The sequence below is a fragment of the Oreochromis niloticus genome, linkage group LG12 (genome assembly GCF_001858045.2).
Source record: "Oreochromis niloticus isolate F11D_XX linkage group LG12, O_niloticus_UMD_NMBU, whole genome shotgun sequence".
Taxonomy (NCBI): Eukaryota; Metazoa; Chordata; class Actinopteri; order Cichliformes; family Cichlidae; genus Oreochromis; species Oreochromis niloticus.
In genome coordinates, this window is record NC_031977.2 from 22,627,870 (window position 1) to 22,646,054 (window position 18,185).

The window sequence follows — 18,185 nt, forward strand, 5'->3', positions numbered from 1 at the left end:
TTCAAAAGAAAATAAATGACACAGTGTTTTTTTAAAAGAAATTAATTTAAAGAAAACCGTGCTACTTACATTTATCTATTCAGAACAATATTTACAAGCAGTGATGCCATTTTATTAGCAAACTGATGAAAAAAAATTGTTTTGAGTAGGTTTATCAGGAAATCAGTAGAATACATCCTTCAGAAGAAAAACAAACGTTTATTTTGAATAATTTAAAATCCACATATTCAAAGTGGGAAACATAGGTAAGACCACTTCAAGTACCATCCATTCCCCAAGTAGCAGAGCATGTGTATTGCTGGGTTGGCTCCTAACTTTGTAAATATGTTTATTTTATTAATCCCACTTTCTAAAAATGCTATGGATTATTTAAATTACTGGACTTGTTTTGGGTAATTTTTCAGGGTCAGAATCTACAATCTAGCTTTTAAAGCAGGCTGTGATGGACACTAGAGCCTAAACACTTTATCCGCCCTCTGATCTACCAAGTCTTCATGTAGAAAAGGAGTCTAAATGACAATCACAGGATGGCCAGTGCCAACGCTTTTGTTCCAGAGTCAAAATCTGAAGTGAAGACGAGGAAAAAAGGCCTTGAAGCTAATTTTTCTCTGAGCCGAGTAGCACTGTAGAAACAAACTTTTCCTGCAGAATGTCCTTGTCCAGGTTCCTCCCTGCAAAATAGAGTGGAGACCAAAGTGCATTTTAATAAAGTTTGGCCACACACAGATATGAAAAGTGTAGGAAGTTTTTTTTTCCCAGCAGATAAAATGCCAAATAAAGATAAATTGGTTATTAATGACCAATAAGTAAGCTACACAGAAAACTAGGATGCAAAGAAAAATAATGATTTTTTTTTTTTATAACCAGAAAAATAATTTTACAATGGTGAATAAATGTTAGTAAACTATCTCCATGTAGTCAATACTGGCACAGAGAATGGTTTAAAAATCTATAACAAAAGACCATTTTAATCGTTTAATGCAACATGCTGAATTTTAAGTAGTAAGCAAGCAAAAATTGTGTTTTTCACTGATATGCAGTCAAAGTGCTGTACAACAAAATAGAGATAAATAAATCAAAAGCAGGAGGAATCACAGTAAATTAAAGTGCTGTTAATACAAAATCAAGTTACAACACAGAATAAAGTAAAATGGTAGTTTAAAAATAGTTTCTATGAGCAAAATTCTCAACATTCAGTTGTTTTTACAGCTTTTCAAAGCAATCCGCAGAGTCAGCCAAACGCAGCTCGAGTGTGATACTGTTCCAGAGTGCTACGAGGTGCATAAACACAAAAAAGTGTGTGTGCGTCTTCACCTATAAAGACAAGCCGGTTTATTCGCGGGTTCTCCTCCCAGAGCTGTTGCGTCTCATTCAGCTCGTACAGCTCGTGAACCCCCTGCAGCATCACTTGGTGGCCTTTATCCGCAAACGATACTATGCCCTGTAAAAAAACACACCAGTGACACATTAACCACACATTTGGAACTGATTACAGTACTTAATAAGGCTGACATTATTGATCACTGCCGCCACCGGGGTGTCTATTGTGTTGTGCTGTACCTTTAAGCGGATGACGCTCATCGGCTGCCCTTCTTTGTTACAGAAAATCTTTTCCCACAGCAGATCCTGAAACGGAGGGAAATAAATTCAAAGGACGTTGCTGTTTTGGATATAATTAGCAATAACAGCAGAGATATGAATGATGAAGAGCGTGTTCACCTGGATGAAGGCGTTCAAGGCGTCCTCAGACAAATCCCCAGCAATTTCAAACGTCACAGTTAAAATACTCTGAGGATACAACATACAATATCAAAATGAAACATAAAATTAGAAAAATATTATTACTTTTAAAATTAAAAGTACATACTTCAAACATGCTCGGTTTCTATATGTTTGTGCCCTGAGCGGAACTGATGGGATTTACTTAAAACACAAATTCACATAAATTTTCAGTTTACTGAAACTAGCAAAGTCGTAATGAAAGCTAAACAAAAGAAGTGTTTTTCTAGCACCCTGACTGATGACTTTGTAAATGAACGGGAGAAACAACACGACCCCACGTGGCACCTGAAACCCAGCTCCAGTCCTTTTTTTTTTAAATCATCCCACACCCACCCCCTCTCTTTTCCTCTCTCTCACACACAGAAACACAGTCCCTCCCCTCCATACTTCCTTACAGCATTTAAAGGGCACTTTGCAGATATTTGAGGGGTTTTGTGTCAAAGTGTTAAAGTTATATACTTCCTTGTCTTTTAGTATAACAACAGAATAAGAGCATTCTCATTTACATGAAAAGAGCAACATGGGGGGAGAAGAGGTGGAGGGGATTGAGAGTGTGTCTGTTGAGCTTCATGCGGGAAAGGAAACCTGAGAGAAAAAGACAACAATGCTGTGATTTACCCACACGAATAACCCTAATCTCTCCTCATCCTGTGATAAAAGTTCATGGGTATAAAGCACAAGTGACAACAGAAAGAGACCTAATTGCTTAAAGGAGGCATACGATCGATTAACTGATGAGCATATCCATGTGAAACTAATCCTGGAAGGAACAAAGTTTTGCCAAATATTATTTAATATGAAAAGAAATCAGCTCAAGAGACAATTTTATGATTAGAGTTGCACTCTATACTTTGTATTCATATCCAACATCCTGGATTCATAAATGGATTCTGTTTAAACAACTATAACGCCACAAAATGCAGAGAAGATTCTTGCCAGTGTCGTGATCATCCAGTCAACACACAATATTGTGTAAAATTCTTGAGCGACCCTCAAGTTCTCTATATATTTAGTTCTTCAGGCTTTCTAAAAGGGTTGCAAATGGCTGTGATGTGCCAAATAGAAAGAACTGGGCTGAAAAACAAGTGGCAACAGGTCTGATGGCGTGATGAAGCTTTGGTACAAATTCTCATCAGTGTATAAGGCAGAGGTCAGGAGAGAGGTGCAACAGTGAGTGTTTACACGATGGAGGCTCCGTCATGGTTTGGAGCTACTTTTCAGCCAGTGGTGTTGGGCATCATGTCAAAATTGATGGAATTACAAATGCAGGAAAGTATAGTGGGATTTTCCTACCAAAATATAAAGAAACAAAGACTGACTCTAAACTTTTGCTCAGTACTGCAAGTCTGTCAGTTGTGAATGTTAAGTTGTGTATGACTCAGTCAGGCTTTGTTTAAAATGTCATTAAAAAACATCAAAAGCCTCAAGTTGATCTAATCACAAAAAGCATTGCGGGGAGGGATTTTTCACTACAGTGAGACAGCCCAGGGGAATGCAGGGCAGAGTTTTAGCCCGAGGACAATGAAGCCCTCTTTATCCCGTAGGAAATGATGTGTTGAAATAAATTAGCAAATAAAACAAGAAAAACTCCCAGTGGTGCACAAAGCTCAAGAACAGGAAATAAATCAACTGAAAGAGACAATACCTTGTCAAGATGTGCTCTTGTAGGTTTGACAAGTTGGAGCTTCTCTGCAAGACTGTGAGATAAGAGCAATTATGGTTTTACATAGATTTTTTTGTGACATAAAAAACAGATCAAGTAAATCAACCTCATTTTTAAAATATTACAGTAGAGTATTTGCAGTTTTGCCTCTGTACGCCACCCCCATTGGATTTTAAATGAAATGGTTGAAGTGCAGACTTTCAGCGTTGATTCAAAGGGTGTAAGAAACTACATCATGAACTATTTAGGAATTACAGACATTTTCTTTTATTTTTTTTATTTTCTTTTATTTTTTTACACAGCCTCCTGTTTTTCAGAGGCTTAAACATAATTGGACTGTCAAGTAGTTTCACAGCCAGGTGAGACCTGTTTTCTTATTATTACGTGACAGATTAAGCAGCTAAAAGATCTGAAGATGATTCCAAGTGTTGAACTTTGGTACTTGGTAACTGTACACTGGAACTCTATGAGGTCCAAAGTGCATGTCAGTAACCTGGTTTCAACCTAACAGAGCATCCAGAGCTGCTGAAGGCAGAAAAATCCAACTGAAGGTAAGCAGAGCACGAGGAGAAACAGTGTTGGGAGTCATTGACTACAAAGAAAATGTGTTCTTTAACCTCCTAGGACCTGGTGTCCACATATGTGGACATCACATTTTGGGTTGTCTAGACCAAAATACAAAATTTTGCTCTACAAGGGTCTAAGGTCCACTTACGAGGACATTATACTGCCTATATCTATCGAAATTTAAAACAAATGTCCTCATATGTGGATCTCATTTTTCTCAGAAACAACAATCTGGTAAAAAACCCAAAAAACAAATATCAGGTAATTCTTTATTTTTACATTCATTAGATCCCAATCAGCCCAAATAGCAAAGAGAAATTAAAAATCCATGCCATGAAAGAGTTCAGGTCTTGGGAGGTTAAATAAAAATTTAAAAAGTAACTACTTAAAAAATTATTTCTTAGTCCAATTACATTTGGGCCTCTGAAAATGAGAGATTGTGGATAATAATATCTGTAATTCCTAAACAGTTAAAGCAATAGTTTAACCCCATTGTTTTGATTTAAAACCCACTGCGGTGGTGTACAGAAGCAAAACTGCAAAAAAAAAATATCTAATTTAATCTAATTATATATGTATGCTCTTTGCATATTATGTTATGTTAGACTGACCACCAATTACATTTTGTGCCTTTGGAGCTGCCTTTACTATTTTTGTACTGTGTGTCCTCTTCTCTGATAGCTGACGTCGCGGGACATTTAAGAACCTGTTTGTGTTGATCTCACACTGTTATTATTTTAAATTGGTAACAGTTATTCTAAGGGGTTTATTGCTTTTTGCAGTGCTTCTTACTGTGGACAGCGGGATCCCCTCAATGGACTTTAAGATAAAGCACAAGTTATGAAGTTTGCTGCTATACCTGGAATTATTTCATTTCATTTCATAAAAATTAAAAATTAAAAATAAAAAAAAAACAAGCAGAAAAAAGAATTCACTTTTTCCTCCAGATTTGGTCAGGAGTGATCAATAACAACCAAACACTGATGCTGAGCTCATAAGAAGCCACTGCTTTGTTTTTAGGTTAACCAGCCAGACAGGTTTAAGCTTCTATCTAAAAATGGCATCTGGAAAAATGCGATGAGCCATCTTCGTTGTCTCGAAAGCTGAAAAGTTTAATTCTGATTTTGTGGTATGTTCACTTTTATGTATTACTGCCTATTGCAAAAAAACATTATCATTATGACCTTCATTATTAAATAAAGGTTAACCTACTACAAATGTACTTGACCCTACTGATGACTTTTATCTGTTTCCTCCTAATCTTCTACAGAAAAGAAGTGGACTTTAGAGATTTCTTCTTTGCGTTTGATCTCAAAGTATAATGCAATGTATGCTGTGCTTAATTACAACTCTAAACAGACTTGCAAAGGCTTTAGAAATGCCAATTAAATCCTACAGAACACCCACCAACACTTCCAAACAAACTACAGCCCTTGTGCCCCCACTTCTCCCTGACCTCACAAGGAGGCTAAATGTTGTGTCCAGCTGCTTGAGCCCTGCGTGCTGTTAGTACCACACAGGCTGAGCGGCGGGGGGCCGCTTCAAACAGCCAGCATGGGATTGAGGGGAGGCGGGGCCCGTGATCTCAAAGGCAGGGGGAAAGGAGCTATCTTTTGGGACAAGGGAAACTCCTCGGGAGCCAATGGACACACACAGCTCTAATCCTCTGCAGCTGGCCCAGAGACAGTGACTCGGGGCATGTAAGAGAGCTTTAACACATTCACATGAAGGGATGAACACCGATTCTTTTCATTATAATGGAATTCTACAGGGGATACAATGTGATGATCATCCTGTGGTGTAACAGAGGGACGCTCAATAAAAGAGTCTGTTAATTAGGGAGAAACATGGTCACCACAGTATCAGGACTGCTGGGTAGACAGTTCAAAGCAGCAGCAGAGGCCATCAGTGGAATCAAAATTATTATTTCTTTATCTTTGGACTGCAAGTTTTTGAGATGAGGACAACAGATATAAGTAGTGAGCAGCACATAAACTGGACAATGCAAGTGCCAAAGAAAGATTTCAGCTCTGAAATGCTTTTATGTCAAAATATTTTCTTGAATTTCTTTAGGGTTTCATATCAGTTCTTATTCTCAGTAACATGGCTTAAACACCTCAATATAAATACTTGTATCATCTTTAGTTTGAGCTTTATTTTGAAAATCTGTTTCTTCATATGAGGATGTCAATAATCATGCAGCACTTACATGTGTACCAGTTATCTACACTGATGTTATGTTTGGCTTTCAATAATAACTTGAGTTAGATTAAACTGACTCACTTTGCTCCGTCCTTACTGTCGAAGGAATGTAGATCCAACACTTCAGAGAGATCAACCCTGCAGACAAGAATCACCACTTACTTTATTTTAGTTTAATTTAAAATCCACACCAAGTTGAGTAATAAATCAATAAATCAAGCCAGACATTTAAACTTTTCTAAAACAAAGTAACAAAGTCAGCTGAATTAGGCACAAAACCCCCAAAAGTTTTGACAATGTTTTTTCGATTAACCCCTCGCTGCACGGCGTCTTTCATCTGCTCACCCAGTTCTGAACTCTGAAGGAGTTATGCTTGTGTTACCCAGATGCTACCTGGGTTCAATAACGCACAGCAGGGTGCGTGCGCACACATATTTGGATGCATGCGCATTCGCACATATGCAGAGCTGGGGTCAGAGAGCAAAGCCTTGTGGGAAACTGGACACCACTCAGGGGTTTGGTGTTTACTCAGGTCACAGCAGTTTGTGTTTGTACATGTGCAAGTCACGTCTGAACAGCTTTATCTTTGACACAAAGATCTGAGCAGGAGTCACACCAAACACAGCAGGGGACCTGGCCACAGAGAAGCCACTTAACCTTTTCTCACAACATGATTCCCTATATCGTACCACTTACCTTGATCTTTGGGTTTCTATGATCTTGACGAGCCCATTTATAGACCTGAAGTCAGAGAAACCATAAACTTTACACATATCCACTCTACAGACACCTAAACAGGGAGATGACAAGCAGGACAAAATATTGGATGCTGACCTGACAGTGTCTTTGACTTCCTTCAGTTCCTCCTCCGTCACCAAGTCTGTTTTGTTGATAATGGTCAAGTCAGCAACAGCAATCTGTCTGAAAGATAATGCTGACTTTAGGTGACAAGTGAACAAGCACTTTAAATTTTCTATGACACCAACAACATCCAAAAAACAAAACAAAACCCACAAAGAAGTGTAAAAAACCTGACACACAGGTACATCTCAGTCCCATGAAGGTTCTTATCTATAATCAGATATTATGCAATCATGATTTTGCCTGGCAACTGGCTAAAAGAGCATTTCTAGTATTTATGCACCTGCAACACCTTTCACAACATTAACATTTGATGTACATCTACAAAAGTTTTAGACAGTCAAGTCAACACAGTTGTTAAGACCAGTTCTTATTAGTTATCTCAAATTGCCAAAGCAAAATCTCAACTTCCTCCAATTTATCATTGCATCATCACCTCTGGATTAAACTACTGCAACTCTCTGTAATTTGATCGTGCACACTAATCTCTCCTTTGCTTCCAGTTAGTCCTAAATATTGCTGCACATCTCTTTAACACGATCACATCACTCCAGTCTTAGCAGGTTTACAAAGGACCCTGTCCATTTTTTAATTGATTTTAGGATTCTTTTACTTACTTTTGGTGCTACTTCTTAACCAAGCTGCTCGACTTATTTAATCCTAAAACAGCATTTAGAACATCTAATCGAGATATCAGGCTTTCATCCACAGCCCCTGTACTCTGGAACCGCCACTTGAAACTCATATTGTCGTTTAAATCCCATCTTAAAATGAATGTTTTTACCTTGGCATTTTTTCAAGCTCATTTTCCCATCAGGTGTTTTACGCTGTGGCGTTTGGGGGTTTTTTTCCGACTTGTTTTTAGTCCGTTTGACTGGTTTTGTTTGTTTTATTTTATTTATTTTATTGATATGTGGTTTTATCTTGTTTGTTTGAAACTAACTTGTAAAGCACTTTGACCAACCTTGTTGCTTTCAAGTGTGCAACAGAAATAAAACCGACACTGACAACCACAAAAGTTAAGTTATACATGACTGGCAACCATCTACCGCACCTCTTTTCATTGTGATTAAGTGTGTCAATTTTCCAGCGGAAAAAAGAGGCTAAATAATACAGGAGCATGGGCATGTATTAGTAAGTCTTAATGTGTAGCAACGTGAAATGCACAGCAAACTCAAGTGAGACTTGAGCACTGTTTAGTTTAGAGGTGAATACACAAGCAAAGACAAAGGATGCAAAAGGTCACGCAACTGCTCTTTTGTCATCAGCATATTTGTTCAACGACAACAGCACACAGCTGCTGTAAGACACAAGCTGGGAGACAAACACAGAGCCGCGACGAGAGCAGAGTCCACATTGAGTCATAAAAGCTTGATGATGGCGATACTGTGCGGTTGGTTCTGTCTGTAATTTTGGGAAATCCACCCTATTCATGTCTGCACAGTAATTATAAAGCTTGTTAGCATAGCTTTGCAAAGACAATAAATGGCTCCTGCTTCCAAAGAAATTATTTAAAAAAAAAAATACAGCCAACTTACCTGGCTGCTTCATTGACAAGTCCATCTGCTTTTTCCTCTGCTAGTTGCTAACAAAAAGTGGAGATAAGTTACAAATGCAACGTCAAAATGACAAATAATAATAATAATTTAAAGGGGCTGCATTGCTCATGCTTTACGCGTTCTTTAAAGAATCCGAAGAGCTAATATGTACAAAAATGTCAAACTGAGATAGATAAGAAAGGCCTGCGTTTAATAGCTGCAAATTAAGTGATTTTCTTAACACGTGGAGCCCCGGGAGATCACTTTCCATTTCTTTTGTGTCCCGTTCTTGCTGGATGGGACACAAAAGACTGCACTGGGGGTGCTGCATTTTCCAAAACAGTTTAATATGTAATAACAGGGAGAGCAGGCGGTGTTAATCTGGGTCCTGACCCTTAGTGCCAGTCTGACATTAATCTGTCATCGGCTGAATCACCACAGCTTTGTCTCTAGAGGACCGAATGACAAAAAATGTATTAAATAAAACCTAATAGAATGACCAATTGCTGCTTTTATCTGACATCCTCTCTACTGGGACTGAAAAGTCAGGGGCAGATAGATTTAGATATATTTTTGGACAGACAGATATTTGATGAGATAGATGAAAGGAGAGACAGGTGAGTGGATGTGACATTCCTATTACATGGTCACATCTCTGATATCCATTACTCTTTCACTAAGATTTAAATCCCCTGTCTTTCTGTCAGGATTTTCTTCACGTTGCCTTTGAGGAGAGGACGGTGCCTAGGCCATGAAATGTGGCACCTCAGTGAGTATGACACCTTCAAATTAGAGCCCATTATCTAGATGTCACTTGCCCCACTCCTTTTAAGTAGCACAAAGGGGGCAGGATGTGACTGCGTATCTATTGCTGTTTACTGCAGGTTAACAAGCATAAGTTTAGCACCAAAAAGTCACTAAATGAGTTTACATACTGCTCAGAAACCAATACTGCGAATTTGCACTGAAGCTAACTGACATGGTCAAGACTACAACTAACAGTTATTTTCTTCCTATTATTAATTATTCAGTATGTGAAAGATCAATCAGAATGTCCCCACAATTCAAAGTGAACTTACTAAACAGTCCAAAATCTCCCAAATTATTAAACTCAAATTCTCATTGCAGACCGTTTCTTGAACATCTCGTCTCTCTTGAGTAATTATTTTAGTACTAAACGTCTCAAAACTACTCAAAAGTACACAACACAAACCTGCAGTCCATACTTGGCATCAATGACAGTGACGATGCCTAGAAGGGACAAAAACACCACATATTGAGGATTAGTGAGTTAAACCACAACTTGTGCTTGCCCTCTCTGTACAGCAGCTGCCTTTTGGTGTTTGGTTTTGTCTGTCTGAGCTACTTTCTCTGAATTATTTAGAGAACACTTTTGGTCTTGTAGCCTGTAACAACAGAGTAGACAGCTGAGTATTGAGCGTGAGAACCAAGGTACCATTTAAAGTAGACACAATTTGGCCAAGTCAGATACACTACATGGACAAAAGTACAGCTCCACCCAAATATAACACCTACAGGAACTGCTCACCCGTGAAAACCCATGCCGTGAAGCTCCCGGTGCACAGGTTTCATGCTGATGTTAATGTCAGTTATTGAGGCTGCATCCAACTCAGCACTCGCTGACCTGCTGCCAGTTGGTAGACGAGTTGCTGTGGTTGTTAAGCAGTTCCACTTTGCAATAACACCACATATGAATGAATGAATTCAGTGCGCTCTTTAGAACGACTCATTCTTTCACTAATGTTTGTAAAGGCAGACAGCATATATTTATATACTTTTGAAAATAGAACTGAGAAGACTACATAAATACACTCTGAGCCGGCCTGTTAAACGCCACAATCATCTTACATGGATATTTGTTGAAATGAAAATTTTTGCCATCCTAGATGTGAGAGAAACTGATCAGACCTTCATTTCTTACATTTGGGTTTATTTGAGATGGGACAATGAGCACATTTGGTGGGATCCAGATGAGTTCTGTGGACTTGATCATATATTAGTTCCTACCAAGCTTTTGTGGATGCCGGATCTAACTATTGAAGAAATACATGACAAAATTCATTCACTGTGCATCTGTCTATGATGCAGCTACTGATGAAGCACCACCTGTGACCAAAGAGGGTAGCACCAACAAACTGATGGACGTGTCATTTGATATGGAAAAGATCTCAGATGAGCTGGAGAAGATTGAGAAAACGATGAATCTGCTCAACAGCAACGGGAGCAAAGAGGAGAAATCCGGCTACTGGACCAGAATGGTTAAAGTCATCAACAGGGTTTTCTTAATTTGCTATATCATAGCAGTCACTGTATTTTTAGGAACTATGTTTTCATTGTGGAGAACTGCTGAAGACTAGTATCTCTAAAGTCCAATAAAATAACAATAATAATAATAATAATGATAATAACAATAATAATAATAAATATTGCCGATTACATGTACTTATGTGTGGTCTGTGTTCACACCCGTAATTCATATCCTTTGGATTAAACCAAAGATTAGGCCCGTTAGGTCAATTTTGTCTCATCTGATGCATCTAATATTTACTGACCTGTTATACATTACTGTATGTATTACACTCTTTTGATGTGAAATGCTCAGTTTATTCTTCAAGTACACAAAGAATTATTTAAAGTCTAGTGTTTTGTAAGTGTAGCTGACAAATCTAGTTAAAAGCTCATCTGTGGGAATGTAAAACAATGTAGCTACTGCTGCTTTATGTGCACATTTACAACTGTATGGTCTTTTAATGCTTAGTCATTATGTCTTTCTGTAACAACCAAAAACCCAACCAGGAGCATGTATCAAAGATGATCAAATGAAAAAAATAAAATAAATGGAAATTGGAATGTACAAAAAAAAAAAAAAAAAAAAAGAACTGAGAAGACTAGAATTCAAGGATTAAAAGGTGTGGCCCAATACGTTTGTCGAATGTACGTCATCGCTACAAAAAAAACAACGAAAATTTAAGCAAGTGTGATCATGTTTTTTAAAATCAAATTTATTCTGCAATTTGAGCTTGACAGATCCAAAATAGAAAACCTAAATTTTAGCCCTTTAAAACTATTTTAATTGCATTCAAATGTTGTTTTTAATGGTACAGAACAGGTAGTAGTAGTAGTCGTTATACACATAAGGGACCAGAGAAGCTTGAGTAAATACACCAGAGTTTACATTAGGATCTTTATACTGACACCACTATTATCATATTATTTGTACAGAATAACACGATTTGTGCTGGGATTTTCAAATTAATCAACTCTGCAGTGAAAAAAGTTGCAATTGATAAAGAGTGTTAAGAGTGGAGGCTTTCACATTTACCTTACATGACGCAACTGTGCATACATCTGATGAATAATATGTTTCTTAAACTATTTGTTTTTTAAACTGTTGCTTTATACTTTTAATCCGCCACCTTTACAAACACAATAAAGGCAAACACATTCAAATGGAAAGACTTACAATATGTGCACGCAACCAGAGAAGGATGCAATAAAACGTAAACATTTGAAATGTGATTTCACGCCTCGCCAAAGATGCCATTATCTCTGTTTATCGCTACATAGGAAGTAGATGTGTGATGGGCTTTACAGCTGCAAAGTCAAAAACCTGACACACACAGCAAAAGCGCCAAAGTACAAACTCACATCATTACATATCTCTTACCGTCCAGATAGATGTCGCTGCCAAGCTCTGCATCAACCCAGAACATGGAGGCCACAGCTCCTGTCGGAGGAGTCGGTACGTTAAATGCAAAGTGTCTGATATCAAGGGTTGACACTGGCACTGACAATTTTCTTTCTGATTTATTTTAAAATACTTTAGCTATCACAATTTTCCCAAATCCAAGACATCTTAATAGTACGTCTTTTATTTGAACAAAAGAACCAGCAAATATGTAGCAAACACTTTAATTATTCTCACAAACCTTTCATGCATTTTTTGTCTGTGTTTTAAACAAAACCAATATCTGAAGCTTTCAGTTGTTCGTGTCCTCCTCGTACATTTGACTTGTTTCTATTTTCCTGAGGACGTGGTTATTACAAGACCCTCTGTTACCATGCCAGCCACCGCTTGTTCACATAGCTCCCTTTGTCTAAGTGCCAAGCCAGAATAAGAAAGCATTGTAAATATTTGATGGCTGCGTAATGAAAACACTGTTTTTGAGTGGCATGTTTCACATAACTCATCCGGCCTCTTCTTGAAAGAAATGAGATAATCCCCTTGGGAGTCTTTATGACTGACAGCACTGCCAGAGCCAATGACGGACCTGTCCTCGTCCGTAACAAGCCAATGACATGGCAGAGACGCGAGCCCTGGACCCACTCTGAGCGTGCTCAGTTGGTTCTGTCTTTTATGTAGGCCATTAGCTCGTGACACCTGTCACTTAGTGGCACATCCCAAATGTTATAGCACTCACCTTGTTATAGCCTAACACTGATTTTGTGATTCAAGCCTAAGGGATGAATGGATAGCAATACTATCACAGCAGTTAGTTATAAAATGGTAAACTTGTGATGATATTGTCAGAACATCCCTAGTAAACGTCTTAGTGCAGTGGTTAATACATTTGCTGGGTGAACAGAAGAAGCTGGTTCAATTGGGGTTGCATCAGGAAGGAGATGTGGTGTAGGAAGGCAGAGAGAGACACTATTACCATAACGGCACAGAAACCTAAATAAAGAATTATGGTTCACGTTATGTTTACTATCTGAGTGCCAGATAGTTAGTGGCCCTGGTTAATTTCATATGAGAAAACACTTACATGAAGCCCACAGTGGAAATACTATGAAATTTTAACATTATGTCAATCAGGTTGTCCACATTTTAAAACTTCTAAGCAAGAATTTCATCTCACTAAAACAGATCGTTTAGCCTGTCAAAACAGTACTGGAAGTAGACTGGCATTAATTTAGCACTACTCTAGCCTTACTGACCAAAGCCATATTTAACCATACATGCAAACAGTGCATTCAAACACAGAATAAATCTGTGCAAGCCAGAGGAAACCCACGCAAGTTGAGGAAGGACAAAAACCGCAGAGATAGGCCCGAGCTGGCCGAGACACTAGAATCAACCATCATCACTTGTTGATTCTAGTTTGCACCACTCTTTAACTGTAAGCAGGGATGACTTGAAAAACTTCAATTGGTGTGTTCAACTTTTTCTGACATTCAGGATATAAAACGTAGCAGCTGAAATGGTGAATTCAAGATTCATGCTAAAAATCAAGACTGTAAAATAACCGACTGGCAGACACAGAGACTGTGAAAAAGTAAGATGTGATGTTTATGACATGTCATCTGTTTGTGTGTTTGAGTGTGTGTGTGTTGGGCTGTAAAAACCAAGTCACCTCACTGCTTCCAGCCCACACACACCACCTGGTGGAGCAGCTGGTGACTGAGGTTTCACAGAACCAGCAAATAACTGAATGTTTGCTCCCTGTGCTGCAGATTAAAATCAGCTATAAACAAACACACATATATGTGGTTGCTCAACATATTCTAACTTATCCAAAAAAGAAAAAAGTATGTTACCTGGATCAGCAAGTCCAGTGGTTTCTAACAAGATGTAGTCAAACTTTCCTTTCTTCTCCATCAGGTTTTCAATGGCTTTGAGTCCATTGTCCCTGAAAACAAAAAACAAAAAAACCCCCAAGGACCAATAACTAAAGACAGCTTATATTTAACATCCCAACTTACATCTGATCATCTTACCTAAGAAAACACAATACAAACTCTTATTTGACAAAACAGCCAAAATCAAGGACTGAATACCCGCTCATTTAAGTTTATTTTTTTTTAATATATATTTTCAATTGTCTCTACATTACAGAGCAGTGGAAGCCACATGGGAAACTGGGTTTTGCTGTGGAGGGCCACACCAAAAATGGGGAACTCAGTTCTGCTCAATAGTCATTTTATCTTTTTATAAACTGCCACTGATAAGATGCTCTGATCAGGCCCCAACGGAGGCCAACTGGGAAAATTCACTGGACACCCCTGTTATAGACCAATACTAGATACATAAAATTATGAATGTAGGATGTAAGGTAAGTTCAAATAGAAAATATATGAAACATATATCACTTCCTCTTCTTCTTTAGGTTTTTCCCTTTAGGGGTCTCCTCAGCAGATCATCTGCCTACATCTCACCCAACCCTACCATCCGCCTCTGTCACACCAACCCTCTACATGTCCTCCTTCACTACATCCATGAATTTTCTCAGTGATCTTCCTCTTTTCCTCCTGCCTGGCAGCTACAAATTCAATATCCTTAATCCAACAGATCTACTATCCCTCCTCTGCACATTTCCAAACCATGTCAGCGTCACCTCTCTAACTTTAACTCTAAAACCCATTCCTAATCCTGTCCATGTTGGTCACTCTCAATAAATACTTTTGCAAAAAGTAACAATAAATATATAAAATGATTAAAACTGGTCATGTGATACAGCGTTCAGTCTCAACTCACTCTTCCTGTTGGTCAAATAAGCTTTACAGACACAACAGATGTGTTTTAGCCTATTTAAAAATTGATGCTCTCAAATTATACCCTCACTGTACGCACAAACCAGTCCCACATCCTCCTTCACGATTTGTGGTCGGAAACGCACACTTTGTGACTCACAAAGAAACCACAACTGAAGGTAATTCATCAGACCAAAGTCCAGGTTTCCACAGGTCTAATGTCCTAGTTTCTTTGCGACAGTTTGATGATGAAGGCATGATTCACAGAGCATCCTCTCGCAAGTTTATGTTAAGGTGACGCTGACCGGACGTTGCAGGCATTGATGTGGGCTCTGATCTAAGACTGCAATAACTGGGGACTAATGAAGCTGGAAACTTGAAAAAGGCTGTTCGCTGTAAACCCACACATCATGCTGATGGTCTAAAGAACATTTTGATCGTAAGAAATCACACTAAAAAACTACATATAGCACATATCTAGTAATTATTTCCTATGAATATTTTATGTAGCTGGTTAAGAAGCTGTTAAATGTAATGTAACAGGTGACGTCTTCAGAAATTCAAAATTTGTAACATTTTTTCTTCGTATACACTTTTTTCATGACATGATTCTCTTTGTAGTATTTCATATTTCAATATCTTCAGTATATTCCTCTATATTTGACAAAATGTGAATGAGAGGATAATTATTTTTTTCATAATTTTGATCGTGGGACCCATAGTGCCAGAAATTATACGTGTGTTTAAAAATCATTGCACCTGATCATAATAATATCCCTGAAAAATCTGAGTGAAACTATGAGTTTTATCTGAGATGGCTGTCACACTGAAAAGAAATCTCATTCTGTTCCAATCCCACATAAAAAATGCACTAATTATTACCACAGTAGTAGTATTATAATGCCTTATTGGAAATAGGAATGAGTCAAAATGTATATTCTTAACGCTAACACAACGCTAAATGGGCTTTAGCTACTCTACGTACTTGACAGAGCAGCAGAGGCAGCCGTTCCTCAGTTCTAGCCACTCCTCGTATAGCTCTCCTGCCTGACTCACTGCAAGGGACTTCTCAAGGGCACTGCCTGCAAGAAGAGGAAAGATGAGCGATCCACACCTAGAAATTTATACCAATACGTTCAACATTTACAAGCTCTATAAAGATGTCAAATAAATGAGGTTTCCACACCAATCAAACTAATAAAAACAGAAATGTAAATAGGCTAAACTACAAAACTGTCCCCTGCTTGACTGAACATAAATGAAGGCAATGCAGTTCAAATGCAGTTTATAACTTCTAAACTCTGGATGAAAAACTTTGGCTTTTTGTATATTAGTCAAAGTTTGTTACTGTGCTGCCCTCTAGTGAAAATCAGAGGAAATAACAACAACAATCATTCACCTGTCACCAAGAAAACAGAACAAAACAGGCAAAAATAACGGCTGCTTTTGATTTCTCTGAGGCATATTAACGGTTTACCTTCTCCAAATTCATTTAATATGACAGCAATCCGCTTGTTGTGTTGTTCTGTAAGGATATAGTTCAGGAGTGTAGTTTTTCCAGCACCTATGAATAAATAAATACAAAAAAACTATAAGGAGTGATAGTAGTACCATCTTTATGATGCAACACAGGCTGAGTAAACAATACCCTGCAGCTTAGTCTCAGATTATAACTCTTTTATAAGCTCATTAAAGCCGCTCATAATACAGATCTCGCTCACCAAGATAGCCTGTGATGATAGTGACCGGTATTTGCCCTACAGGAGGACCAGGCTGTGTGTCGATGGGCACCAACTCCGGGCAATCATCATCCTCATCCAACATCATGCCGGAAATTATGTTTGTCTACAGGTACACAAGGTTTATCTGGCCTGACCAATAAGCACAAAACACATATCGCTGAAGATATGCACAATAAATAATAATATTAACTTAGGACATCTGGAGAAAAAGGTTAATGACATTAGTTAAACAATATGCTGAAGAAATCCATGAATAAAAACATAAATCAGGCACATTTTCTTCAGTTGTGTCATAACACATGACTGAACAGGCCTATGAGAAATTTTTAAAAAAGGACTTACTGTATAATAGAGAAATGTTTACAAGTCTAAACAAACCAGCAGATGCAATGTTCTCCACAGTTTTACCAGAACAGCAAAAGTGACATTCACTGAATTATACAGTTGTGATCAAAAGTTTACATACGCTCATCATGATTGTTCAACATACATCACCAATTACTTTAAAACACAAGAAGTAGGTGCACAAGTTTAAGTTTATTTAGGAATTTCTCAAATCCATACAGGGAAAAGAATTATACATATAGATTTAAATATATACGTGTACCCAAACTACTATTTTAAAATAACCCTTAGCAAGTTGCACTTGACCAGATTTTTTGTTAGCCATCAACAAAGTTCTGCCACAGTTCCTATATTTGACTACTCTTCTTGGCAGAATTGGCAGTTTATTTAAATTTGTTGGTTTCCTGACACTTCTACCACTTATAATGAGTCATGATTACTGATGAGAAGTTAACAGGCCTTGGTCTGGTCAGGTTAAGACATTTTAGAGCCTTCAGCACAACTTACTAACAGACTGAAGTCAGTGCATGTATATATTTGTGTGGATCAGAGAAAATCCCAAATAAATTCATACTTGTGCAACCAATTGTTCTTTGTTAAAGTTACTAAAAACGTATGCTGTGTAATCATTCAACCTTAAAAAATGAATAAATAAATACAAAAAACCCTTCCAAGAAATCATCAAAAATCTAAAATTACTGCTACATTCATGCCCATGATGAGTGGATCTGTCCACAATTGTACGAGCCACCAGAATCGCCTGTATAACATAATGAAGAATAACGAGGAGGAACCGTTGTCTCTCCTACCTGCTGAATCTCAACGACAACAGAAACAACCGCACTTCCTTCAAGTTGCTATAAATTAATTAAAAGGCTGTTCTTCATAAAACTGCAAACACTTGAAGTTTCCTCAGAAAAGCACTCCTGTCCACTGCTGCTGCTTAGACAGCGTGTTACACCGTCTACACTCCGCTCAAATCCTGAAGCAAAG

General features: G+C 38.0%; 1 protein-coding gene across 3 annotated transcripts; it reads right to left on the minus strand.

The window, feature by feature from the left end:
* Positions 1-178: 178 nt before the first annotated feature.
* cbwd (COBW domain containing) lies at positions 179-18,185 on the minus strand. 3 transcript variants are annotated; one of them, XM_005452127.3, is made up of 16 exons: positions 18,002-18,185; positions 16,827-16,950; positions 16,583-16,669; positions 16,091-16,187; positions 14,173-14,264; positions 12,302-12,361; positions 9,827-9,864; positions 8,614-8,660; positions 7,049-7,135; positions 6,911-6,955; positions 6,296-6,352; positions 3,428-3,479; positions 1,720-1,788; positions 1,561-1,626; positions 1,315-1,441; positions 179-671 (listed from the first exon to the last, which is right to left on the minus strand). In XM_005452127.3, the coding sequence occupies exons 2-16, from the start codon at positions 16,930-16,932 to the stop codon at positions 598-600; spliced, it is 1,104 nt and encodes a 367-aa protein (XP_005452184.1). In that variant the 5' UTR covers positions 16,933-16,950; positions 18,002-18,185; the 3' UTR covers positions 179-597. The 3 variants fall into 3 exon arrangements, with proteins under 3 accessions (XP_005452184.1, XP_025752860.1, XP_013127305.1); XM_025897075.1 differs by having other exon boundaries at positions 16,827-16,973; XM_013271851.3 differs by having other exon boundaries at positions 16,827-16,976; positions 18,002-18,184.

What these genes read in the sequence shown, in the direction of transcription:
- cbwd (XM_005452127.3), bottom strand. Translation starts at nt 16,932, where the DNA reads ATGATGTTGGATGAGGATGATGATTGCCCGGAGTTGGTGCCCATCGAC. An exon ending in TATCATCACAGGCTATCTTG is followed by an intron (nt 16,670 to 16,826) that starts GTGAGCGAGATC and finishes ATTTATTCATAG; the next exon opens with GTGCTGGAAAAACTACACTC. An exon ending in TGCCTCTGCTGCTCTGTCAA is followed by an intron (nt 14,265 to 16,090) that starts GTACGTAGAGTA and finishes TTTTGTTTTCAG; the next exon opens with GGACAATGGACTCAAAGCCA.